Genomic DNA, 27,865 nt, shown 5'->3' with positions numbered 1-27,865 from the left:
TTTTTTCCAAAAGGCTTAATTTTTTTGTTTTTCCCCCCAACAAACCTTCTTTGTACATTACCCACCACTGATCCCATGAGTCATAAAAAGGATACAAAGAAGTATGGTCTTTCCACAATAATGTCATTAAATACTTACTTCATTTTGAAACTTCACCATACTATGTATCTGACCCATAAACTGCTTTAATTCTCTTTGTTCCTTAATAAGCCATTCATCTTCCCCTTTTCAACCCACAAAGCTTCATGATCTGAAAAATGAACACCTAACACCCCCCCACACTTACTTCTAATAAACCTAAGCATAGTGAATCAACCAATTTAGGTCCACAACCAACCTCTGCATTAAGTCTAATTTCTATCATCCTTAACACCACTTGCCCATATTCTATAATCTGTCTACATGCTTTTACATCACATTACCTACTTGCTTTTGTAAATTACAACTGAAATTACCCACCACCACAACAACTGAAATTACCCACCACCACAATATCCATATTAACAATACATATTTTTTAATTTTTCAAAAAACAATACTCTATCCTTAACATTGATTTAAGCATATTATAGTTGTGTAAGTAAACTTACCTAACGGTAGATGTTGAGATCACTGCTGCAGAAGCCCAAGCTATAAATATGGGTAGACTACTACAGCTTATATTGTCTGGGAGGAGGAAGGATTAGGACTTAGGAGTCACATGAGAATGGGACTAGGAAAGTCTGCCCTTGACCTGAAGAAGGAATCAAATTTATAGAAGTTTATACAGTCTACACAGAGGATCAAGTTGCCGCTTCTAGAATACTTCTAGAATCCAACCCTTTTCAAAACACCACAGATGAAGCCAAGGCCCTGGGAGAATGAGCTTTGACCCTGCTTAGAATAGTTTTGTTGTGGTGGGTAAAAGCATGCGACAACCATTTGGAAACAAAGTATGACTCAACACAGGCTTTCCCTTATTTTTACCGTTACAAGAAAAAAAGAACAGAACAGATCAGAGATAATTTCTTGAGCATTGAACTGTTGTATAAACCTCAAGAAAGAAGTCATACTTGGTGTTTTCTCAGTAAACCCATATGTTAAGGACTTCTGGGGCTTTCTAAGAATATTGAAATCAGGACTCTGGGGTAGTAACCTTACATTTTTAACTACTGATGTAGTTGATTTATTATCCAGTATATCACAAGACATTGACTTGGACTACTTTCATGAGGCTCTTTTGAGTTGTGATTTTCTGTCAGCCAACAACATTAAACTTATGGTTGACTTTATGGAGATTTTAGACAACTACATTTTTTTCAAGGAAAGAGGGAGAGGAATTTATGTTCCAGTCACAGTTTTACAAATATTGTAAATTATAATTGTGTTTTTTGATAATTTATTTATCCTTTGGGAAGGGACTGAAACTGGTCATTTTATTAATGTACATTGTTGAAAGTATGACTAGTTTCTTAAGGTTTACACACCAATTTAATGCACAAGAAATTATCTGGACACTACTACCAAGCCAACACAGGGAAATTTTATGTCTACCATTTACAGACAGCCCACATTTTCAAATGAGTACTTACACTTCAGTAGTTGTCATCCCTTCTCACAAAAAAGACTTGTTAAATGACAATATGTGAGGTTGCTCTATATGGTCTCAAAGAAACCTTTCTGGAGGAAAAGACAAAACTGGAATAAACATTCATTGACAGAGGGTATCCCAGCTCCTTGGTAAGAAGTATTAGTCAGGAGGTTGCCATGGGAATACAGTGGCAAACATAAACCAGTGCTGAGCACAGGCACTGAAGACAGTGGCAATGGGAGCAATCATGGGTACGTTTTTTTTTATATAGCATTGGTACTTCAGTACAATTCAGGTTCCCAAGCATCATGAAAATTGTGAAAAGGAACTGGAATATTCTAAATACATCTGATAAAATTATTAAAGTTTTGGGAAATTATCTTCATTTTGTATATAAAAGGGCAAGGAATTTAAAAAAACTTGTCCACCTGGTGAACCTGGGCATACTGGGGCAATGCAGCAACTGCCTCATGTACACAGACAACCCTCTCCTCCTACTACCCAACACTACAACCTGTGAGAGATACACTTACATAGCCAAACTGGAAGCAAAGCTCTCTCCACCCAAGATTGTGCTAGACAGTCAAGAGGAGAAGGTTAACGCCTGCACTACACCTCAAGCAACACATAGCCCTTCTAAACCCACACCACCAACACCCACACATAGCAACATTAAATCCACATATGCGGAGGCCAAGCAACAAGGACCTCCTAAGCTGAAACGCAAATAAACACCAATCACAACCAAAGTGTCACATAGCTCACAACACCAGTGTGCCACCTAGCAACAGCCCCTAAGGCAAGACAACATCCCTAACACTTTAGTTATAGTTGACTCTATAGTCAGGCACACAGATGTCCCACTCACCAGTCTGAGCAAGGAGAAAATTAGTGTCAGCTGCCTGTCAGGTGCCAGGATCCACCAAATAACACATGCACTCAAGTCACTCCACAACAAGTACAAATATGACTCTATCATTGTCCATGTTGGAGTGAATTACTTAGAAGTACCTCCCTGGACTACAAGAAAAGAGACATGGAAGACCTCTTGGATCATGTGGCCCAGGCAGGTATGACCGTAGCCCTGAGTAGCACCCTGCCTTCGCTCAGAATGATACCACAATATACGGACAAAATGATTGACTTCAACAATTGGCTAAGTTTCTGGTGTCATTCAAAGGGGATCCAGTATCTGTCTGCCTGGGACGACATGACTGACAGACGACGATGCTTTGCCAGAGATGGTCTGCACCTGTCACCCTGGGATTCAGGTTACTGGCTAAGGCTCTTGCCATCCCTATTGTGCCTTTTTTAGGCAAAGTTCAAAGGAGAAAACCACCACCATAAGTACAAGCATGCAAATTCTGAAGGTAATGCTACTCAATGCTAGAAGTCTATACCTCAAAATGCACTCTCTCGAGGCACTCCTAAAAATGGAGAACATTGATATCTGTGCAGTAACTGAAACCTGGTTCAAGGCTCCAGAGAGCACCCCTGCAATACCAGGCTACAACTCTTACCATGCTTTTCGACCACCAAACCAGGACTGAAACACTAAAGGTGGAGGAGTGTCCATATTCACCAAGGATATTCACACCATCAGGCTAGTTGCCCAACACAATGCATCTGAAATTCTCCAGGTACAACTAACACTAGGTAAGACTGCAATCCAAATCGTAGCTAGCTACAGATCCCCCACCATGCCCCAAGATTCTCACTACACCTTTCTAAACACACTGGAAAATATTAATATACAACCAAACACCCTAATACTGGGTGATTTCAACTACCCTGCCATTAACTGGGAAAACTACTTGTGTACCAACACCTTTGCCCAACGGTTCCTGAAATTCATAAATTCCAACGCCCTGGGTCAACTAATCCGTAGTCCCACCAGAGGCTCCAATATCCTAGATCTGGTCATTACCAACATGGGAAATCGATGCTCCACACCTATGGTCACCCCCCCCTCTGTCAGGTCTGACCATAAGGTAATCAACCTTAACATCCACATCCCACCCCCACCCCCCAGTAAGTAAACCTCCATAAAAAAACTTCTCCAAAGCCAATTTCTTGCTAATCAAGTCAGAAGTGACAAACTTCATGACACCCATGCAGACAGGAACTGAAAGTTCGACTGCTGAATCCTACACTAAGTCACTGTATGAGCACATCCACTCATACATGAATCATGCCATCCCAAATAGAACCAAGATGCTCTCTTCCAAAAAAAGGAAGCCAATCTGGTGGTTCCCTGCCATAAACAAACTTTACAACAAAAGGAAAAAAACTATTGCAGAAAAGAGGAAAATCCCGGGATGCAAAAAACTCCCTTAACAGCCTCAGTAAGAAGCTGAGATCCCTCATAAAATCATCCAAAGCCAGTAACGAAAATAAAATTGCCAAAGATTCCAAAGACAACAACAAGGCATTCTATAACTATGTCAAGAATCTAAATGGCAATCCTCAGATCTGCTGTGAGCTACAACAGAATGGCATTAAATATACTGATCCCAAGGATATTGCCAATATCCTGGCAGATCAATTCAGTGCCAACTTCACCCCCCTCTCATCCCCTAAATGGCCCATCTCAATATTGGAAGATTGGCAAATTCCAGTAATAACGGACACACAGGTAAAAAACACACTCTCCAAAGCTAAGAATACAGCATCCATGGGACCAAGACATCCTGGGCTGTGTACTACATAAACTACAAAATGAACTGGCACCTCACCTAAGTGTCATGTTTAATAATAGCCTCACCTCAGGCTTCATGCCCACTGAGTGGCGCACAGCTACAGTTATCCCACTCCACAAGGGGGGATCCACCCTGGATCCCGGGAACTACCACCCCATCAGTCTGACGAGCCTGATCTGCAAGGCCATGGAAGGTATCATGGAACTTATAAAGACATTGGCAACCTTCAAACACTGGACCCCACCCAGTTTGGATTTGTGAAGAGCCGTTCTTGTCTCCTGAACCTGACTGACTTCTTCGAATCAGTCTCCAGGGCAGTGGATGAGGGTAAGGTGGTCCACACAGCCTATCTGGACCTTGCCAAGGCCTTTGATACCATTCCCCACTTTGGAATCATAGATAGAATTACTAAGCTCGGCATTAATCCCTACATCACTCGATGGGTTTCCAACTGGCTTACTAACAGAACCCACACTGTAAAAGTAGCCAACTCCAAATCCAGCTCCAGACAAGTGGAGTACCTCAGGGTTCAGTCCTGGGACCGCTCTTGTTTGGCATCTACTTCTCTGAAGTATAGACCAACACTAAGGGACTCTGGCTAACAAAGTTCACAGATGACTGCAAACTGGGAGCCATTATTGAATCCCCAAATGATGTGGATACTCTACAAAAGGGCCTTACAGAAACAGATGCTTGGTGCCAGAGTCATGGACTCAAACTCAGTGCCACGACATGTATAGTTATCCCCTTTGGGAAAAACATGTACCCATGAATTACCACATATGTGGCAGTACACTAAACACCAAAAGTGCGATAAGAGGCTTAGGGACACAGGTGGACAGTGGTCTCACCTTCAATAACCACATCACCACAACAGTCAGGAAACCCTTCTATGTGGCACACCTCATCACTAAGGGCTTCTCATCCAGAAAAAATGAGGTCATTGTCCCACTGTACTCATCCCTCATTAGACCCATTATAGAATACAATGCCCCATTTGGTATGTCCCTCTCAAGACATCTGCAACAACTGGAAAGGCCACAGAAATACCTCACTAAAAGAATCACAGGTCTAAAGCAGTTGCCCTACACTGACCACCTTAAAAAACTCCAGCTATACTCTGCCGCATATCGTCTACTCAGAGGCGATCTCTGCTTAACATACAAAGCCATGTCAAACCCAGAGCTGTTGGACATGTTACACTTAAAGAAATCCCAATCCCTCAGAGCCACATGCTCCAGGGATCTAAACCTTGTCATCACAATAAACAAAACATGCTGGAGGGATAGGTCCCTGACCCAGAGACTCCCCAGACTCTGGAATAGACTGCCCATACATGTCATGCAGAGCACCTCTTTGGCCCTCTTCAAAAGGAACCTTGACAATTGGATGGGAGAAAGGAAATTCACCCAGAGGATCATGTCAGTCGCCCTGCTAGACAGGGGCCAGGGAAGTAAATAGTGTGGGAAGAAAAAGCCAGGTAATTGTCATGGCTAGGCGTGTATAGGCCCTAGGGCCGATAGTCTAGTAACAACCTATGAGAGGGGTCCCAATAATGACTGTTTTGGTATATTAAGGAAGGGTACAAAAATATGTGGAGCATGTAACCAGTGCAGATTTATTTGCGAGGACGGCTGCTTCAGGCTGGACAAGATTAATGTGTTAGTTTTTCCTCAAAAGGGCAATTTTAATACTAGGCAGTTGGTACACTTAGCTATGAGTTCAGACTGATTAGCCTTTTACAAAACATACTTTTAGAAAACATATTTATGAGCACAATTATGACATTTTAAAAGCAAATCCAAACAATACCCTCTACAGGCACTCTACCTAAAGCAGCTTATGCTGCTCAAAGGACTAGGGACATCAGCTTGTATGGTGGCATTCATGATTTTAATCTTGACCTTTTTCAAGAGCAACCTTGATGAGTGGATGGGAAATAACAAATTTGTTCCAGGGGTTCCACCTGTGTCCCTCATTGACAGGGGGCAACAGGTGCTGACTGAAATTTATTTTTTGGGGATAAATTCTTGGCTAGGCTTGCAAGGCCCCAGGGCCATTAGCCTAGTAACCTCCTATGATCCTATTGACTGCAAATTTTAAGCAGTTTTCTTTTGGTCTTCAAAGTGGTGGTTCCTAGAAGACTACCACTTAGTATAAGGAATTGCCTTGTCAGCTTAAATTAAATGCCACTAGCCCACCAGGCATCAATGATTATGTTTCCTTGCTGACCATTCTTAAGCAGAAGTCAGCAAATTTGTAATCATTCAATTACTTTTATGATGCACAAAATGGTATTATGTCAATTAGACTTTGTTTACTACTCTTATGGGTATGATTTTTGTATTAAATTACTAGTATTTATTAGAATTATTAGGGTTATTCTGTAATGACGTTTTTATTACCTTCCACTTGGCTATTTAATAAAATTAATTCATGTATGCACAATTTTAATAGTTTTATTAATTAATTAACTCTCACAGGGATCATGTACTTGTGTTGTTAATGACTTCATTCATGAAATATTTTTTAATCTTTACATTTACCGTACAAGCATTTCTACAATGCTTGAATATTTTATGCAAACATTATATAACGTACATGTTGTGTGATTTTACTAATTATATTTGCTACAGAACCTTAATAGCTCATTGTTATTTAGTGGCTAATATTGGTTACTTATTTCAGTTTTATGAGTATTTACATTCTGCAGCATATCAGGGACAAAGGAAAATATGAGTACTTATAATAATTGCCAGAAGAACTCAAAATTGATAGAAGAGGAAAAAATGATAATAATGACAGATTTTTAGTAGTAAGGAACTGCTGGACAGGGATGAGGATTACACTGGCATGTATTTATACTTTACCTAAAAACGCTATTTCAGATCTTTAAAAATTTTCAGAGAAATAAATCAGCTTTTCAGCAGAGATTACGTGGAGACCGGATCTTGATTTCAACAATGAGGGTGTATTGGGAGGCCTAGAATGGAAAATATAACAAAATAGAGTACACTTCTGAAGAAAGTTATGAAAATATTTGGTATGAAAGGTGTGAATTAAGTAGTAGGAACTCAAGCAGAAATTACATATTATTCACAAAGGTACAATAACTGGGCTAGACTTGACAGAAATTATATTTCACAGGAACATATCCATTTAAATGAGAATTTTGATGCACATCCAATAATTATTTCAGATGATGCACCTGTAATTAGTAAGATAAAAATGCAGGGTAATGAAGTAAAGATGAGATGATGGCGCTTCCCCACCTACCTGTTAAAAAGAGGAATTTAAGGGATGGGAAGTGGAAATTATCTGAGAGTTAATGAGATCTGGTTAAGAAGTAATAATTATTTAGAGGGTCTGACAAAGGTTAAAGTATTACAAAATAAGAGGAATTTCATAGAACAAGAGGAGATGCAACTGCAGAGTGTTGATGCAACTGCAGAGTGTTAAAGAGAAAATGAGGGAATACCTTGATAATATGCATACTTTTAGAAAAAACTGCTGTTAAACAGCTGCTTTGTGTTTTTTTTTTTTTTTTTGAAAATGACTCTGGAGCATGAAAACTTCTGACAAACGACCTGGGCAACAGAAGTAGAAAAGGTTGCCGGCAAACTTATGGAGCCTATAACAAGAGAAATAACCAAAGATTCTGTAGGGGCATTAGAGATATTTCAGAAATTTTACAAAAATGTGTAGAAACGGGAGAAGTGGGGAAATCAAGAAAAAAACACAAATGGAAATATTTATGGAAGACAAATACACCACGGTTAGAGGTAGAGGAAGCTCAACTAACAGTTGAGATAGGAGGAAATGAGATAAAATGATTATGTATAACTAATCTACAAGAAAGTCTCCAGGAACAGACAGTATTCCTGTGGAAGTTTGGATGTTAGGAGGGAAGAAACTGATAACAATTTAGAAGGTAAGGAAGGGAGGTATCAACATCCCTGTAAAAAGCTGTAGTGGCAGTAATACCTAAAGATGGTAAAGACTCATCTGATCCAGCTTCATATAGGCTCATTTCAATTCAAAACCATGATTACAAAGTGTTTATGTCTACAATGGCTAAAACAATGGCAAAGCTAATGCCGAAATTGACAGATTTGGACCGATATAGTTTTGTGGAAGGGAGGCAAACATTTGGCAACATTAACAGAACAATGATGATCTAGAGGGAAGCAGAATGTAAGAAAATACTGCTGTTACTAGTGGGTCCTGATGCAGAGAAAGAATTTGACAGAATAAGCTGGGGAATTGAAGCATTTGCATTTCCTTATACAATAATGAGGTTAATTAGAAGGATATATGAGAAATTGGAGGCAACAATCAAAGTAAGAGGGTTCCTCTATGATAAGAGGTGTATGAACAGAGGAACCAGCAGGGGTGTCCTCTTTCCCCTTTTATTTGAGTTATATTTAGAACCATTGGCAAAGAAAACAAGGGACTCAGAAATTCAAGGATGTTATTTGTATGGTGTTCAAGAAAAGTTGGCATCATGTGCAGACATTATTCTCTACCTGATGGAACCAGAAAAGGACGTCAGTGTTGTGGAATATTCTGAGACAGTTCCTGGAATTTATGGGATATAAGCACAGCATTCTGACACAACAGATAAGTCTTCCCACTCACTCTCCCAGGACTGATAAGAGTCTCTCTCCTTTTCTCACTGAGGGGACCCCAACAGACACAGAGGATGTGGCCAATCCCCACTCCATAGTGGCTGTAGGTGCTACACCATAGGAATCTGGGGTAAGAGAGGAGTGGTCTGAGGTACAACAAATGGCCACTGTACAGTCACCCACCTGCAGTTGAGGCAAACTGCTAGCCTGCTGCAATGGCAAAGGCTGTTTGCTTATTTTGTTTCTTTTTTTGTGGGTAGAAGGACAAACCATGGGATTGGAAGTCTGTTCCATGGTCAAGCTGAAACTGGTGCCTCTTTCTTGAGGAATACGAGCAGCAAATGTCAGTAAAAACTACAGGTCTTTAAAAGTCACTTTTTTACATAGAAAAACACAGTAAAAAGGCATTTAAACACTTTGCCAGCCCCAAAAAAGGTAAAATAAACAATATTTTTCCACAGAATAAAATGCTTTTCAGTTAACTTTAACAATTTTAAACTGAAAGGAAAAAAAGAGCAATCCCATTTAAAAGTATGATACAGTCTCTTAAATACATTAAAACAAAACTCCTAGCTTTAAAATAACACTAGGAAGGTAATACAACAAATTATTTGAAAATTTTAAGTTATGTACTTACCACAACTTGGCATCTGTGTTGTCCTTCATTCTTCATCACTGATGGGTCATGGATCCAATCCTCAGATCCAACTTGGCAGCATTTTCACTGACTTGGATCAGAGTCTCAAGCTCCTCTCTCTACCCATAATGCTCTATCCTCTACCTAGCCTCCTCAGGTTGAGTTTGCTGCCCAACATCTAAATATCAAATGCAGCAACAGCAGAAGAAATAAATGACCAGAGGCTCAAACAGGAACCCAAGGTTCCCATAAATTCCTCAGGTCTCCTAGGATTAATCAGGTGGGGGAGGAGGTGGCTGGGAGGGAAAGTGAGGAAGAATGAAGGACAACACAGATGTCAAGTTATGGTAAGTACATAACTTAAAAATCTGATGTTGTCCTCTTCATTCTTCCTCACAGATGGGTCAAAGTTCCCAGCTACTTCAGTCTTGGGTGGCCTCAAGAAGGATATGCCGGAGTACTGCCGAACCAAAGGCAGCTCTGCTTCTGGAAATAATGTCCAACTTGTAATGTGTGACAAAGATATGAGTTTCTGGCCAAGTGGCCACTGCACAAATATTGTTAATTGATACTCTGGAAAATAGCCACAGATCTGGTTGAAAGAGCTCTAGGCAGATGAGGCAAGTGGTCAGTTTGAGGGAGTGTAGACTCCTGTGATAACCCTCTGACAGGTGAGAGAGTAGATCCTGTCTGGGTTTCAGTATCCATCGTGGACACTCAAGGTGAGAAAAGAGGAAGTGAAACCAGGTTTGCTAAGGCCAAAAGTGGGCAATGAGGATTACGGAGGTCTTCGACTGCTTCACTTTCTGTAGAAACTTTGGGATAACTGGTAGAGGAGGGTAAGCATAAAGGAGACTGGGGGCCAATCATGAACTAGAGCGTCCCTCAGGGACTCCCCCAAAGGGAGGGATCAGAGCAAAATACATGCTGCATTTGTTGCTCTTTGGGGAAGCAAACAGGTCACAGCAAGGTTGGCCCCAACAGCCAAGGATCAGGTTCGCTACTGACTGATTGAGGGATCACTCATGAGGGGTCAGAATAGACCCGGTGAATCTGTCAGCCAGAACACTGGACTTCTCTCGGTATGAGAGTTGCAACCAGAAAGAGGTTTGAAGTTATCGCCCACGGCCAGAATTTCATGGCCTCTCTTCACAAGGGATATGAAAGGGTTCCTTCTTGTTTGTTGATATACAAGACTACCGACATTTTGTCTGTATGAACTGCAATAGGTCCCAAGGAAGAACATCCTGAAAGGCTTGCATGGAGACCAGGTTGCATATCAATGATCTGGAGATGAGAGTGGTTCTTTCTCATGTTGCAAGTCCACATGCCTTGAACATCTTTCCCTTGAAATGCTCTCTCCAACTGGAAAACGTTCGTGGTCACCGTGGCTATGAGACTGGGGAGAAGGAATAGTCTGCCAAGAAAAAGATCATTTGAAAACAGCCACCACTGAAGATGCTTCCTGCAAACTGGAGATAACCTGATAGGGGCTGGGAAAGAATCTACCACTGAACAGCCAGCGTCCATTGAAAAAGTCTCATAAAGAACCTTGCCAGTGGAACAAGAGTGATGGCAGCCGCCACAGACCCAAAAGCTTGGAGTAAAAGTCTTGCTGTTGGAGATCGATGATGCAGAATAACCTGTACCTGTTTTCTCAGCACTTGAATGAGGTGAAGGGATTAATGATGCTATCTGATTTGACATGTCCAGAAGGGCGCCGATGAACTCCAATTGCTGTACTGGTGACAGATTTGACTTTGCCAGGTTTATGACGATGTCCAATGACTGGGATATGTGGAACAAACAATCCCTGGCTTGAATGAGTTGATACCTGGTTGGGGCAGTCGTCCAAATATGGAAACACTCAGAATCCTTGCAGTGTCAGGTGAGCTGCGACTACTGCCATGCACTTGGTAAACACCCTGGGGACTGTGGTGAGTCCAAAGGGCAGTGCCCTGAACTGGTAATGACTGGCTCCCAAGCCTGAAGCACAAATGACTCCTGGAGCATCTGTCTATTTTGATGTGATAGTATGCATCCTGTAAGTCTATAGAGCACATCCAATTGTCCTTCCTCAACAGTGGTAGGATGGACTGTAACTTCACTTTTCTGAGGGTGACATGGAAAAGGGGAAGTAGTATCCTCTGGATATTATGCAGAACACCCAAGCATTTCTGGTGAATTTGGTCCAGGCACTCAGGTGCAGTGAAAAATGACCCTCGACTGCCTCCGGAGTACAGCAGTTGGGCAGAGCTTCAGGAGTGCTGACAAGCTGGTCAGAGAATGGTTCTCTGAAGCCCTGACCCTGCGGAGCTCCTCTGCCTCAAGGGTGGTGTCTCAAATCGAAACTTCCCCCTCTGGAGGAAGATTCCCCGCATTGTTTCTGGGAAAGCCCATGGGACTTACAGAACCAAGTTTTTCTACCACCTTGCTGACTTCCTCACAAAGGTATGCCGAGGGGCAGAAAACCTGACCACGACAGCAAACAGAGTCTTCCCTTCCTGTTCAGTGTGGGTTAGAGTTTCTTTGACTGATGGCCTGAACAAAGAGGAGAGACATTAAAAGGGATGTTAACAAAGGACACCTTGAAGAGCTTCATGAAATCACAAAGCTCATCCAGGCATGCCTTCTAATTGCAATACCTGAGTCGGCTGCCTGTGAGGTGCCCACTACAGCATGGGAGATGAGCCTCAAGGAAGAATTAGACAGGGAAGAAAGAGTTGCCAGTTGGGAAGATACTTTCTTGAAATCCTCCACCAACATGGTCTCAGCTACAGAGTCAGAAAGTTGCTTGACCAGATCTTTCTGCAATTTAGTAAAGTGTGCCATACAGTTCACCATTCTCAGCAAGAAGGTGGCAGAGGAGAAAACCTGCTTACTAAATCTGTCCATCACTCTGGACTCCCTGTTCAAAGAAAGACAGAGGAGCTCTGCTCAGCGAGCTCCTTTTTGGTAGCTGCTACCACAACCATGGCATATACCGGTACACCCTTATTCCAGTGGGGATGGTCCTTGAGGGGTGACAAAAATGTATCCAGCTGTTTGGGTATTGGCTCAACCGTGCCTGGCTCCTTCCATGATCAGCAGTCCTCTGGGGGAGGGGTCACCCAAGAAGTAAATGGGCCTGCCCCAAAAGCTGCCAAAAGTGCAAACTCCGCCGGAAAAGGAGTTTGGGCAGACCAAACACTTCTTTGCCTCAGGATCTCTAAAATGTCTCCAAAGACTACTTCTTTTGGTGGCAGTCTTTGAGATCCTTCTCCTTTGATGTCCATGTCCTCAGTGATGGACTCCAACAGGGAGTCTATGTGCCTCCTCTTGCATGGCTTCTTACCAGGAACCTACTCTGTTGGGTGCTTGGGGGGTCTCGGAAGAAGAGGGAGCATCCTCCAAGGGAAGCATGTGGAGACTCCTCGGAGCAGGCTGATCTGGACAGGCTCAATTCTCCAATCCAAAGGGGGACAACAGGAAGGATCATGGCTCAAGGAGGTCAGGTCTCTGTGAGAATAGAAAATCCTCTCCATAACCCGGAATGCTGATGGACCTGGAGAATCCCTCCCAAACTCCCCTGAAGCAACAGAGGAACAAAAGGCAGAGACCCCGGATCCATGGCTCCCAAGCAGGATCAGACCAAGATGTCAAGCGCCGAAGCGCCAAAAGGAAGGGACAGCTCCTATAAAGTTAGAGCCGAACACCTCCCCCCAGATCTCTCAATGACCTCCCACATCTGAGACCCACTCTGATCCAATGACAACTGGACCAGAGGTGGTCAAGGTGATTGTAGGAGTTGAGGAAGAAAGCCTCCTCAGATCAGACTCTCCTGGGTGGCTAGGAACCTGGGATTCTGATACTGAAGGTCAGATCTGAGGAGGAGGAGACTGCACTGTAATATGAGCACTTATGGATCCCAGAGGAGATGGAGTGGGCAATATCCCAATCTGGATCAAAGTCTTGAGGATCTTCCTCATCATCCTGTCCACATCAATTTCTGAAAGGCTCCTAGAAGACCTCGAGGAAGCCACAGACCCTGGGGATTTGAAGCATCTTGGATGGCACCGTATGGGATACCAACCTTATAGTGAACTCCGGGGTCCAGCTCCAAGCTCTTGGATCCGAGGTAGAGGTAGAAGGCCTAGGAGAGGACCTTGGCACCAAATCAGTTGGATCCAAGGAATGCCTCGGATCTGTCAGTGCAGAAGGTGGTCTTGCATCTGACAATGTCTGATCCGAATGTTTAGAAACTTTGGTGGGTAGCTCTGTCGAGGCCAAGGGGGGCTTTGTGAGAGTGCTTCTTGGGTCAGCAGACCCCACCATATTCTTGGAGGGGGTTTGAGCCCCTGGAGAGGAAGAATCTGAAGCAGGACATAGGTCCTTGAGAATTAGCTTGTTTCTGCCATCAACAAACGCTGTAGGATTATACCCCTCACAAATCTAGCAAGTTGACCCAAGATGTTCGGGCCCTAAACAATACACACTCCTGCTGTGCACATCAAACTGTGGAATTTTGTGCCCACATTCTGAGCAGCATTTAAATCCTGTAGGCTTATCCAACATTATTACACACCAAAAAACACAGTACACTAACAGCAGCAAGGAAAAAGCAGAGAAAAAACCTAGACTGCAGCACTAAACAGAAAAGAACTACTGTCTATAACCACTCAAAAACTATAAAGGAAACTCTTCTCACACTTTTTTTAGGCACTAAGCAAGAATGGAAAGAAAAAAAAAGTGCGAGAATGCAAGGCTCGAAAAGAAAAAGGAGCCGGCAGAGAAAGAAAGAAAGAATAAGAAAGCCCTGAGACCTACAAAAACTATAGGTAGGGAAGAGGAACAAAGACACAAGGTATAATAATACCAGCAACGAAAAAAAATTATCTGAAAAGCTGTGAGAAAATCTCTCTCTACTCCAGCTTGTGAAGAACCACATCTATCACTGCTGGTGGCAAACGGGATCAAAGGAGGATGGGTAAAGGGTACAGCATTATGGGTAGGGGAAGGAGCTCAAGACTCCAATCCAAGTCTGTGAAAACGCATTCCAAGTCAGATCCAAGGATTGGATCCGTGCACCATTTGTGACGAAGAATGAAGAGGACATCAGCTTGGAAGGTTTTTCCCCAAAGACAATTTATCTGCCCAGCAAAGGAACAGCACAAGCTGACCATCAATTCTTAAAAGCCTTAGAAGAGTGTACTCTTGGGCATCAGTAAAGCTCTGAAGGGCTTACTGCCTAAACTTGCCTTTTACTGAGCTCAGCTTGGTGCCCTTTAGCTTTGGAAGCTGGCAGGATATAACCCCCTTAGCTAAGGCTACTGCAGCAGTGATCAATATGTACATCTCTGCTTCTTCCTCATGAAGACATCAACCAGGTCTCGAATGGGCTGGCTTAAGAGGATTTCTCCCAACAAATGGGCATCCAGAGTCTTGCTCCCAAGCTCTCTTTCAAAGAAGACAACCTCAGTTAAACCTGCATGAAACATATATCTGATTCAACGCATTATAAAACATGGAATGCAATGGAGTGGTGTGCCCTCTACCATCAACAGAAGTAAGCTTATGTGCAGCAATTCATAAAAGTGAACATGAGACGGACTACTGTTAGGTATCAGCAAACCTGAAACTATTGTTTTATCTAGGAAATATGCCTGTTCTGGAGCATGCTGTGTGCTTCAAGCCAAAATCCATATGAATCAGGCTCCCAGCAGACATTAAACAAGTGCTTTATGTCCAACACCTGAGAATCAAGCCATGGTATAAGATGCAAATAAGCACTACAGGCAGAACAGAGCAAATAAACAGCTATAAAGTGATTCTACATAAAAAAAAAAATCTTCTCAGGTTCACAGTTATGAAATTGCTTTAAGGAATTCTGCACCTTTCCCAGACACTTCTCCTCAGGGCAAACAATCATAACTTAATGTACCCTCCAATCTACTTTAAAAGGACCACAACAAAGGACATACTTGACCTTATTGAGCAAAACACTTCAGATATCCCCAGAGCCAGATGGCCTATTAGCCTAGGTTTATACTTCAGTGCAAAGAAGGCATCATACCCCACTGTAACATCTTTATAATCTGTACCTTTCCCAAAACACCATGCTATCCAATTAGAAACAAGGAACACTCAAAGGTACAACGAAACTTTCAAAAGACATCAAAGACTTGCCAAATATCAATATTTCCTACTTTAGGGACAATTATCAAAAAAAACTTTGCACAATTAAATGACTGCTTTAAAAGAATGTTGTACCACCATAGTCACTCGTCAATACTGCAGCAGCATGACTGCCCTCTATACTGTTAAACATTTTACAAAACATGTACAAGGGCCACCCTGCAAGTGAAATATGCATCAGCCTCACAAATGTTTTGATATCATGGACCATGTACAACTTAACTCCCCATTAAGATTATGCATCAGCTCAAAATCCCTTCCTTGGTTTAAAAGCTTCGTCAGTAACAGACAAAATATTGATAAAACCTCATCTTTTGCCCACTTGCATACCACAAGAATTAATTCTTTCATCAATTCTATTCTTTTGAATAAACCATCTTCAGCAAGCTTCCCACAAACCTCTACCATCCCATACCCACACACTCCTCTACTAAAACTCAGAGTTTGAAAATGATCTTACCTCCATTTCATATGGCTCATGTGTAGCAAACTCACTCTCAATACCAGTAATCTTCAAAATCACTAAAAACCTACAGAAACCATCTTACACTTTAAATTAGGGCTGTACCGAATATTCGCTTTGTATTCGCTTCGGTTCCAAATAGCAGGCAAAATAGTCTATTCGTATTCAGCCGAATAATGCGCTCAGACTGAATAGAACAGTGGTCACGTGTCCGTATCTACAGTCCTGTACATGACTAAGCTCACTGACGCAACCAGTCTGTAGCGGCATTGTGCATGGTCCGTGTCAACTGGTGGGCTTGTCTATAACCTAGTTGTACCGGTAAGAGTTTACCTACCTTAACATGGAATAAATGGGATGCTGTGGGGGGAGTTGTGTTGGAATGTATTGAAGGCAGGTGACTGGCATCATGTTAGATCTTTTATGCCTGTGCATGCTAGGCCGTGGTTGCGCCAGTGAGCTTACTGACGTACAGGACAGTCATCAGCATATTACTGACACTGTGTTACTTTGTAGCCTATTTTTGTATGATCGTATTATAGCTGTAAGTGAAGATTACATTTGGGTAGTTCAGCGATGGATAAGCAAAGTCCAGTTTGGAATTATTTCAAGATATGCGATGACAAAATGAACGCAATGTACCAGTTGTGCAAAGCAGTTATCTCTCGCGGAGGTGGATCAGCAAAGCCATTTACATCTCCACTAATCATTTGTCCTATAAACATCCTGAGGAATACAAAGAAGTCGTTAACAAAAAGAAAGCAGCAACAGCAAGTGGGACGTCTGACACTCAGCAAAGTGGCAAGGTTCAGCAAACACTGAGCGACATGATTGGCAAGAAAAAAACATGGTCCATTTATATTCCCGAGGTGAACAAAAAACATTGTGCCATTGCAAAAATGATTGCCATTGACATCCAGCCATACTCAATTGTTGATGACAGAGGCTTTAAATAATTGATTGGTATACTTGAGCCTAGATACCAAGCCACAAATACTTCACTGAAAAAATCATACAAGACATGTACAACACAGTGTGGAGTCATGTCCAGACTGCTATCAGAGAAGCACAATTTCTCTAACCACAGACACATGGACGGCACAGACAACAACAGAATCTTTCATGAGCTTAACTGCACATTGGATTGATGCAGATCTGCCGTCTTTCATTGTCAAATATTTGATGGACAGCACACTAGGTCTTGACTAGCTGATGCTCTACTTGACATAATGAATCGCTGGAATATTAAAGAATGCATCCACTTGGTCTTACATGACGGAGGTGCCAACATGGTCAAAGCGTTACAGGATGCGGATTTGACCAGTGTCAGTTGTTTTGCCCACACTCTGCAGCTGGCTCTGAATGATGCAATTCTGACACAGCCATCTGTTGCAGACTTGATAACACTGTCACGGAAAATTGTGGGACATTTTCGACACTCAAGTGCTACCTCGCGCCTTCATGCCATCCAAGAAGAACTCGGTGTACCAAAACATCAGCTTCATCAGGACATTGTCACCAGGTGGAATTCAACGTATCAGATGTTGGATCGGTTGCTGGAGCAAAAGAGAGCTGTGTCTGTGTACGTTGCTGAATGTGATGACAAATCCAGCAAGGCACTGTCCCTGATGACAAGCCAGTGGGCTTTAGCAGCAAGAATTGTTGCAATTCTTAGGCCGTTTGAACAACTAATGCATGAAATAAGCTGCAACACTTCCTGTTTTTTTTTTTAACTATCCTACCAGCTTGTTCAGGCTGTCTTGTTGTATCTGCAGAAAGACGTAGCTGATAACGGAATCAAAAAGACAGTAAGAGAACTGATAACATCCTTAATAAGGAGATTTTCAGACTTGTATGAAAATGGCATTTGCACAGTTTCGGCCAGCTTGGATCCAGGCTTCAAGGTACATTTCATGACACCTGTGCAGCAGGTAAAAGCCAAAACAGACATTGTTACTGACACATTACTGTGTCAGCCAACATAGTCTATGCCTGCAATTCAGCCTACAAATCAGCCATCTGAAGTTGTTTCTGAAGTGAATGAACCACCAACAAAAAAGACAAAGCAGCAGAAGACTTTTGGTCATCTTGGGATCAGTTGCAGCCTGTTCGGGCACTAAACAGTGATAATTCTGTCTCCATCGAAACAGAACTGAAGAACTTTGACAGCCTTGTGTTCTGAGAGACACTAACCCACTGAATTGGTGGAAAATGAACATGTCCAGATTTCCAACATTGTGTCATACAGCTAAGCGCTACCTTTCTGTACCACCTACAAGTGTGCCAAGTGAACGTCTTTTTAGTATGGCTTGTGATACCTTCAGTGAAACAAGAAATTGTCTTAATGCTGACAACATGGAACGATTGGTGTTTTTGAAAGTTAATGCAGTATTCCTGAGTTAAATGTACATCAGTAAAAAGTTTGACAGCTACTTGGTAACATCAGTAAAAAGTTGACGGCTATTTGTTTGTGGCTCCATTGTGGTTTTTAGTTTATATTTGTTTTTTGGTTTTGTGGTGAGTTAAATGTATGTACAATTTCTTACTTTTAGTCTTCGTCGTAGTGCACAGACAGCAGAACACAGCACAGAACAATCTGCAAAACCTGACTTGCTGTTTAACTATTTTGTTTAGTGCTTAGTTTACCTCTTGACTTGACTAAAACAACTATTCGCATTCAGCTGAATAGCTGATACAACTATTCGTATTTGGCCGAATACTGTTAACCCCTTATTCGGTACAGCCCTACTTTAAATACCTCTACATTAGGTTTAACCAGTCTGTTAACTTTCAATTCCATAAAAATATAACACAAAATCAAAAATTAACTTCCTTCTTATTTTGGGCCAAAACAAAAGATATCACAACTCCTTTCCCTGATGGAAGAAATGCAACTGGCAAAGCAGTTTAAAGGAGTTTTACTTGCATAGCATGAATAAGGACTTCTCATTATGGGTAAAGCATAAAAAAAAAACAATAGTTCATGCAGATGTATAACCCCCAATAAAACCGATGTATTCTGCTCCCTGCATCCCTCACATACAAAGTATAGTGCATAAAAACCTTCAATTTCTCTGCCAGTCGACTTAACACAGAATTACCTACCACCTCAGCTTTCAATCTTCCCTCAGTTCAACCATTCCACAAAATAAACTCCATTCTACTCACCATTGCTTTCCAATAGTGGCCCCTCAAAAAAGGAATCACTTCCTGTACACCTAAAATCCATGTTTTCCTTCTGTAAATCTAGGTAACCGCTAAAAATAAATAAATAAATTAAAAAAAACACCCATTCAAGGAAACATCATGTAAATGTTTTATCAAGCATGGCATCACATGATAACCAATCAATACCATGCTACCTTCAATCCTTTCAAGATAATGCATTCCATAAGACAAACCTAATAACTCTTCACTATCTTCCAAAGACTTCCCACTACTCTACGCTCTAACTTTACATTCTCAATTATAGCCTCTTTGCACTTTCCTTTTCTTTCCCTATTCTTCCATTTCTTGTTGCTCTCTGAGACTATAAAGGCAAGGACTGCAAAAGCATTTTAAGAAAAAAAAATGTAGCCAACTCTAAATGCAGAATGAGATATGTTCTGCAACAGGGAACAAAAGAAAGATGAAGGTACTGTCCCTGTTATACTGAAGTATCATGACATCTGTGGACAATAAGGGGTACGACTGTTGATAAATAGGACTCTAGACAGATCTACAACAGATGACGTTCCATTCCATCCTTGCAGACTTTTTTTTTGTTCTGAGTACACTTCTTTCATCCTCACAAGCATCCAAGACACTTTGTTTTTTTACCCCTCTAACAAACTGTACATATGACTGTCTGTCCTTCCACTTTCCTCCCATTTACTGCCACCTTCTCCTTTTCAAATAATTTATCCTGTTTTTTGTTTATTTTACTACTCACTCCACGTGTTTGTGTGTGTGTGTGGGGTGAGAATGTTTGTGTGCGAGTGTGTGTGTGTGTCTTTCAGTTCATGTTTTCTTGTACTATTTTGTCCATTTGCCTGGATCAACACAAGCATTTTAATTTGAGAACAAGAGAGAGAGAGAGAGATGGGGCGTGAATGAGTTGAGCGAGAGAGAAACAATGAGGTGTGTGTGTTTGTGTGTGTGTGTGTGTGTGTGTGTGTGTGTGTGTGTGTGTGTGTGTCTCAGTTCACTTTTTCTTGTACTATTTTGTCAATTTCCCTGGATCAACACAAATGTCTTCAGTGTTCTAGGATAAAAAATACATCTGCAGTAATGAAGTTGAACTCTTACTAAAAATTAGTAACAGAAAGTGAAAGTTTAAGTGATTAATACGATATCTATTGTTAATGTATGATGTGGATATGTGAAATGGAACTAAACATTGGAAGCAATTTTGTACATAATGTAAATAGTGTGTGAATTGTATTATGGTTTTGAAAAACAATAAAAATGATTATCGAAAAAAAAAAAAAAAAAAATACAATGCATGCTGATGAAAACAGAGATGGAAAATAAACATAAAATAAACCTAGTCCATATTTACAAGACTATTCTCGATGCTGCCCCGATCATGTGAGAGTACACCCCTTCAGAAGACACCCAGGACATGGATTTATCTCCTAAAAATTCATAACTTGTACATTCTTCACTCAGCACTCCACAGTGTGAGGCACTGATATGAAGAAGTCAAACAGTCATAATCAGTATTAGTAAAATCTAGCAGTAAGCTGCAATCATCATCATCATCATGTTATGCAAAAAGCGCACATTTTAAAGAACATCTTACCATGCACGCCTTCCTGGCTGCAAGCTTTAATCTTCCCGACCAAAATTTCATCCAAAAAGGGATGGAACACCACATACCTAAAATGGACTTTAGTATATGGGTTGGAGAAAAGAAAAACAAAGGCAGAAAGTAATGGTCAGATGCATGGCTTCATATACTATAATTCCTCTAGTTGTGCTTTACAAACTCAAACTTCTGGAGGAAATATCTACACACTCTGATGGATGATAGACCTGCATATTAGCATAGCCAGTAAATAAAAGAAACAAAGAAAAGTATTTCCACTGATGAAAAAGAGTCAATTGTACAAGTACTTTACTCAGTAGTAAAATAACATGTCTTAATGCAAAATGGAAAAAATGGAAAATTCTTTGCATAATTTTACTAAGGAGAACACTTCTCAGTTTCATTGTTTAGGATTTCTGATGCAAAACTTTATAATGTAACCGAGTAACCACTGGTACTGCCTACTAAATAAAAAAAAAATACAAACTAAGAGTACTAAAGGCCTTCAATCCAGTCTGCTTATTCCTTGCATTCTGACTGTTGTCAGTTCAATGCAAGCAACATTGTGCAAGCTTTTAGAGGAAACTGTATTACCTTTCAAAACCATATCAACACATGAATGAGCTCCTGAGACCAGGTCATCAACAGATGGGAAGCTGAAGTCTATTTAATTGACAATGGCTATAATGGCAACTTCAGTGTTGATTATTCAAGTACAGCAATGATAGACAACAGCCTTTACACGGAGGGTACAAGGACTCCCTCTCAGAAGTGCTTAAGTTTGGTTATACATGAAAAACGTGATGGTGTGTATTTGTGCTGGTATGGAGTACTCAGTTTAAGTCACTACATTCTGCTCAAAAGGGACATCTTACTACATTTTCTCATGAATATCTGGGTCATAGCCAAAGGGAACTAATGTCAAAATAAAGCGATTTGGGATTGGTTGTAATATTTATGAGCAATGTGGAGTTGTCATTCGCAGACATTTTATTTTTACTATCTAAATGTGTCTTTTGAAGTATTGGATTTTATTCAGAACCCCATACTAAATAAAATCATACAAGCAGATTAAAAAGACACAGTCCGCACAAGTGCTTGTGATCACATGTATTTAGTACAATGTGAATTTGCAACAAGTAGTTTCCACAACTACAATTCCTGCTGGATGTTCCTGGCTCACTAGATAATAAACACAGCGTCTGTCTCTACTTGTCATACACTAGATGTTTACATACAAGCCGAGAAAATAAAGATCTGATGTTGATAACATTAAAATAGCACAGTAAGTCAACCAACTGGCATATCCTTCAATTCTACAACAAGAAATAGTAAAAGAAATGGGTCTTTCAAAATGCATAAATAACAGATACATAAACACCATATTAGGTAGTCTGAGTGGATTTTCTGTAGTAGACAATTGCTGAGATTTCTCTTTGTTACCCACAGCTTCTTTATTTTTTTTCTCTCTCACCTTTGCATTCAATGAACACAAATTCCTCTTACTTGGGCATAACAAAATGTCATGCACTGGGCTAGGAGACACTGCCAAGCCCAACTGTTTTGACTTTCACCTTCTTTCAAAAATTCATCTTTACTCCGATCATAGCCACTGGATTGAGGGATCATCTAGATATATGGAGATGATGGGAGGGTAATATACACCCACTACAGAAGGCCTGCACTTAAGAGCTTATTTGATATGTTGAATGCATAGCTGATGCATCGGATTCTGGGGACCTTTTGATAGAGTTGCTACTAAGAAGAATTTCAAGTTGTAAAAATTTAAGTCTCAGGAACTGGACAATGGCTCAAAATGGGCTGCTCTGAAGTTACACCAAGGTTACAAAACACACACACTATTCCTGTAATCATAGCCTATGCAAAAATGCTTGATGAAGGTGTGAGGTGTGAACTGATAAAGTGGCTATAGCATACAATGTCTCAATTGCAGACATTTAAAACAAGCATTGAAATAGTCCTACATCTGGTAGACTGGTATCTGAAAGCAACATTTTGCAATGTGCAGTTTGACACTTTATGGCCAAACACAATGATGTTTGAAGTCTACATGGAAAGGTTTGCTTAGCCAGTGTAAGACTCTCCCTCCCTGGAGAACAGGAGACATAAGCATTTCCCCAAGAGGGTTGTGTAACCCATTAATGCCCACCAGCAGTCTATTAATTGTTACATTCCTGTCAGTAGTCTGGATCACAATGAAAGACAATTATCTCACACAATGTATTTATCATTGCACTGAATAATACCAATTCAGTACTGAGATTAAGTTCATAGGTAGGTACTAGGCCATCTGCCCAAAGGCATTTATAAGCCTAGCTGGAATGTGTTGACATTCACCGGCCCCTTAGATTAGTTCCCTGTGCCTCTGTCCAGCACAGCCATTGAAGCGATCCCCGGGGTAAACTTTGTTTCCCATCCACTCATCAAGGTTTCTCTTGAAGAGGGTAAGAGAGGAGCTCTGCCTAATGTAGATTGGAATCTTGTTCCAGAGCATGGGAAGTCTCTGGGACAGGAATCTATCCCTCCAGCGCATCCTATTTATTGTTGTCGTGAGGTTTAGATCCCCTAGAGCGTGTGGCTTGAGGGGATATGGTTTTCTTTAGGTGGGGCATGATCATCAATTCTGGGTTGGACATGGCCTTGTATGTCAGGCAGAGATCACCCCTGATTAGGCAGTATGCAACTGAGTACAGCTGGAGTTTTTTCAGTCGAGCTGCATAGGGCATCTGTTTGAGGCCAGTGATCCTCTTGGTGAGGTACTTATGTGGTCTTTCCAGCTGTTGCAGGTGTCTTGTAAGGTACATCCCAAATGGGGCAATGTACTCTATGATGGGTCTAATGAGTGATGCGTAGAGGGGCACAATTACGTCTTTTGATCTGGATGCAAACCCTTTTGTGATTAGATGGGCCACATAGAAGAATTTTCTAACCACTTTGGCAATGTGATTATCAAAGGAGAGGTTTCTATCTACTTGGGTCCCCAGATCCCTTATTACATCTTCTGTACCTAGGGGGCTACCACCTATGTGGTAGTTTGTGGGCACTTTGTTTTTTCCAAAGGGGATGACTATGCACTTTTTGGCATTTAGCTTGAGGCCATTATTTTGACTGCAGGTATCTGTCTCAGTAAGACCCTTTTGGAAATTGTCGTTGTCAGCCGGAGAGTCAATTATAGCCCCTAGTTTGCAGTCATCTGAGAACGTGGTCAGCTATAGTCCTCCTGTGCTTGCCTGTACCTCTGAGAAGTATATGCCGAACAGAAGGGGGTCCTAGGACTGAGCCCTGGGGAAAGTCAACTGTAACAAGTTTAGAGTCAGACCTATCTCCCATAACTCTTATATGTGGGTTCTGTTCATGAGCCAGGTGGCAGCCCATCTCGTGACGTAGGGCTTTATGTTCAGGCTGGTGAGGTTGTCTAGAATACCTGAATGGGAAATGGTGTCGACGGCCTTTGCAAGGTCTAGGTAGGCTGTGTGGACCACTTTTCCCTAGTCTACAGCCTTGGTAACTATCTCAAAGAAGTCCACCAGGTTTAGGAAACATGATCTGCCCTTAATGTCTCTGTTAATGAGATCCATGGTGATGCACTCCACAGCCTTGCAGACCAAGGTAGTCAGGCTTATAGGACATTAGTTCCTGGGGCCTGTTGTGGCTCCACCTTTGTGGAGCGGAATAACCGTTGCTGTGTGCCACTCTATGGGCACGTAGTCTGTGGAGAGGCTGAGTTTGAACAGTGTGTTTAAGTGAGGAGTTAGTTCATCTTTGAACTCATGTGGGACGCAGCCTGGGACACAGTCCGGTCTCATTGATGCTGTGTTTGTGGCCTTGGAGAGGACTGTTTTAACCAGAGTGTCTGTGATTTCAGGGGCACTACATTCTTCTGGTATAGTTATGGGCCCTTTTGGGGGTGAGAGGATGGTGAAGTTTGCACTGAACCTGTCTGCCAGGAAGTTGGCTATATCAGTCGGTTCAGTGTATTTTGTGCCATTCTGCACTAACTCCGAGCAGATCTGAGAATTGCAACTTAGATTCTTGACATAGCTAAAGAATGCCTTGTGGTTATCTTTGGAGTCCTTGGCAATTTTTCTTTCGAAGCTAGCCTTGGACGATTTTATGAGGGATCGTAGTTTCTTGCTGATACTGATCAGGGAGCTCTTCCCTTCTTGGGATTTTACTCTTTTCTGTACTAGTTTCCCCCTTCTATTGTATAGCTTGTTTATGACAGGGGTCCACCAGACTGGTTTCCTTTTCTTGGAGGAATGAGTCTTGGTTTTGCTTGTGATAGCACGATCCATGCATTCTTGCAAGTGCCCGTAGAGTGCATTAGTAATGGATTTTGCAGCTTGGACAGCATTATCCTTTAGCATGGGGGCTTTGAAACTTTCCACCTCGGTCATAAGTAACATGAAGTTTACTTTTGAAAAGTTTTTCACGGTGGTTTCTTTGACCAAGGGTGGGGGCGGAATGTGGATATCCAGAGTGATTAGTTTATGGTCAGATCTAACCAGCGAGGGGTTAACCTCCGGTGTGGAACACCAGTCGCCCATGTTGGTGATGACCAGGTCCAATATACTGTCACCTCTGGTGGGGGTGTTGACCAGTTGATTCAGGACGTTTTGAGTTTATAAATTCTAGGAAATGTGCAAGGGAGTTAGTACTGGAGTAGTTCTCCCAGTTAATGTTTCAGTAATTGAAATCACCCAATATCAGGGTGTTTGGTAGGACCTTTATGGTTTCCCAGTGCTTCCAGAAATGCAGAATGGGGGTCCTGAGACATGGTGGGTGATCTGTAGCAAGCTACAATTTGAATAGTAGTTTTGCCCATTGTTAGTTGCACGTGGATGATCTCTGAAGCATCGTGCTGTGCCACTAACCTGGAGGTGTGGGTATCCTTGATGAATATGGATATGCCCCCACCTTTTGTATTTCGGTCTGGGTTTTGTGGCCGAAATGTGTGGTATGAGTTGTAGCCTGGTAGTGCTGGGGTGCTCTCTGGAGCCTTAAACCAGGTTTCTGTTACTGCACATATATAGATTTTCTCCATACTGAGGAGTGCCTTGAGTGCGTGCATTATGAGGTTTAGACATCTGGCATGGAGTAGCTTTACCCTCAGTTTTTTGTTACTTGTGCTACTTAAGGCGGTGGGGTTTGTCTTTTGAGCCTTGCCTAAAAAAGGCACTATGGGGTTGGCAAGCCTTGGCCAGTATTCGAAAGCTTAAGGGTAACAGGTGCAAGCTGTCTCTAGCGAAGCAGTGTGGCTTGTCAAGCATGTCATCCCAGGCTAACTGACACTGGATCCCCTTTGAATGACACCAGAAGCTTAGCCATTTGTTGAAATTGATAATTTTTTTCTTTATACCGTGGTATCATTCTTGGTGAGGGCAGGATGCTACTCAGGGTCAGGGTCATACCAGCCTGGGCTACGTGATCAGAGAGCTCCTCCATGTCTCTTTTTATGTAGTCCAGGGAGGTGCAGCTCAGGTCATTCACACCAACATGGACAATGACAGAGTCATATTTGTATTTGTTCTGGAGTGACCCGAGTGCTTGTGTTTTGTGGCAGATCCTGGCACCAGGCAGGCAGCTAACAGTAACCTTTTCCTTGTTCAGCCTAGTGAGTGGGACATCAGTGTGCCTGACTATAGAGTCACCTATTACTAGTGTGATGGGGATGTTATTTTGCCTTAAGGGCTGTGATTGCGTGGCAAACTGGTTTTGTGAAGTATGTGTTTCATGGTTTGTGTTGGGGGGGGGGTGGAGGTTGCTTGGATGTCTGCTTTGGAGGTCTCCATTGCTTTTGCAGATTTTTATTTAGAGCCTCCGAGTATGTTTTTGTGTATTTATGTGCGTTTTTTGCCGGTGCTGGTTTCATACGTCTATGTGAGACTGGTGGTGTGAAGCAAGTAATTCCCTTCTCCTCTTGACTGCCTGGTCCAGTCTTGGGTTGAGACAGTTTAGCCTCCAGTTTGGCTGTATAATTGCATCTGTCACATGTAATAGTGTTTGGTGGTAAGAGGAGAGTGATGTCTGTGTACATGAGGCAGTTGTAACATTGCCTCAAAATGACCAGATTCACCAGTTGGACCGGAGAGTACACTTGAAACTGCCCTTTGGACATGCCTGGATAGGTACAGTGAATTGTTTTACTGATTGGCTGGTAAGGTCGAATAGAGAGCCTTGTCCTTCTCTACAGTATAGGGGGGGTCTAGTGCTAAGGTTTATTAGTGCTTGTTATGAGTTTTGAGCAAGTGCCGGGCTGAGAAGTGAATGGTTTGAGTGCTTAAGTTGAAAGTTTGTCTAGTTCCAAGGGAAAAATTGAAGAGTAGACTTTGTGGAGCTGAGAATAGTTATACTCTAGCTAACCGGCGTGCAAAACTGCGCAAATGCGGGTTTTACAGCAGGGAAATGAGAGAGATAGAAATTAGGTCAATAAACTACTAATTTCTGGGCTGAAACCACTCCTCCAGGGACAGATAGACAGGTGAGCAGAGAAACTTCCTTCTATCCAAGTAAGGTATGGGCAAACACAGAAACTTGTAACACAGCCCTGAATTCAGCACTACCCTGAAAACTGGACGATACTAGCTTAAAAAGGCGGGAAAACAAATTATATGCATATATATATATATATGCATATATATATATATATATATATATATATATATATATATATATATATATATATATATATATATATATATATATATATATATATATATATGCATACACACATTTTTTTTTCCAGAAAATAAAGCAGATACAATAAAAAAAACACTTTAAATGCACAGAAATGGCTATCACACTTGAGTGTGTAGCCTACAACAGTTTACACAAATAATTTAAACACGACGATTTTGTTAAAATGCAGGCAGTAAAATAAGTAC

The 27,865-nt window shown here is 41.6% G+C and overlaps 1 protein-coding gene across 3 annotated transcripts in view; it reads right to left on the bottom strand.

Moving 5' to 3' along the window:
- The window catches only part of POLR3H (RNA polymerase III subunit H), a 312,552-nt gene that overhangs the window by 190,239 nt on the left and 94,448 nt on the right, over window positions 1-27,865 (bottom strand). For all 3 annotated transcript variants that reach the window (XM_044075682.1, XM_044075673.1, XM_044075690.1), the window contains exon 5: window positions 20,955-21,041. In XM_044075682.1, the coding sequence (XP_043931617.1) occupies window positions 20,955-21,041 (87 nt within the window). The remainder of the gene's footprint in view (window positions 1-20,954; window positions 21,042-27,865) is intronic.

The sequence above is a fragment of the Protopterus annectens genome, chromosome 1.part1 (assembly GCF_019279795.1).
Source record: "Protopterus annectens isolate FY-2018-M chromosome 1.part1, PAN1.0, whole genome shotgun sequence".
Taxonomy (NCBI): Eukaryota; Metazoa; Chordata; order Ceratodontiformes; family Protopteridae; genus Protopterus; species Protopterus annectens.
This window is presented reverse-complemented; position numbering and strand designations above follow the sequence as displayed.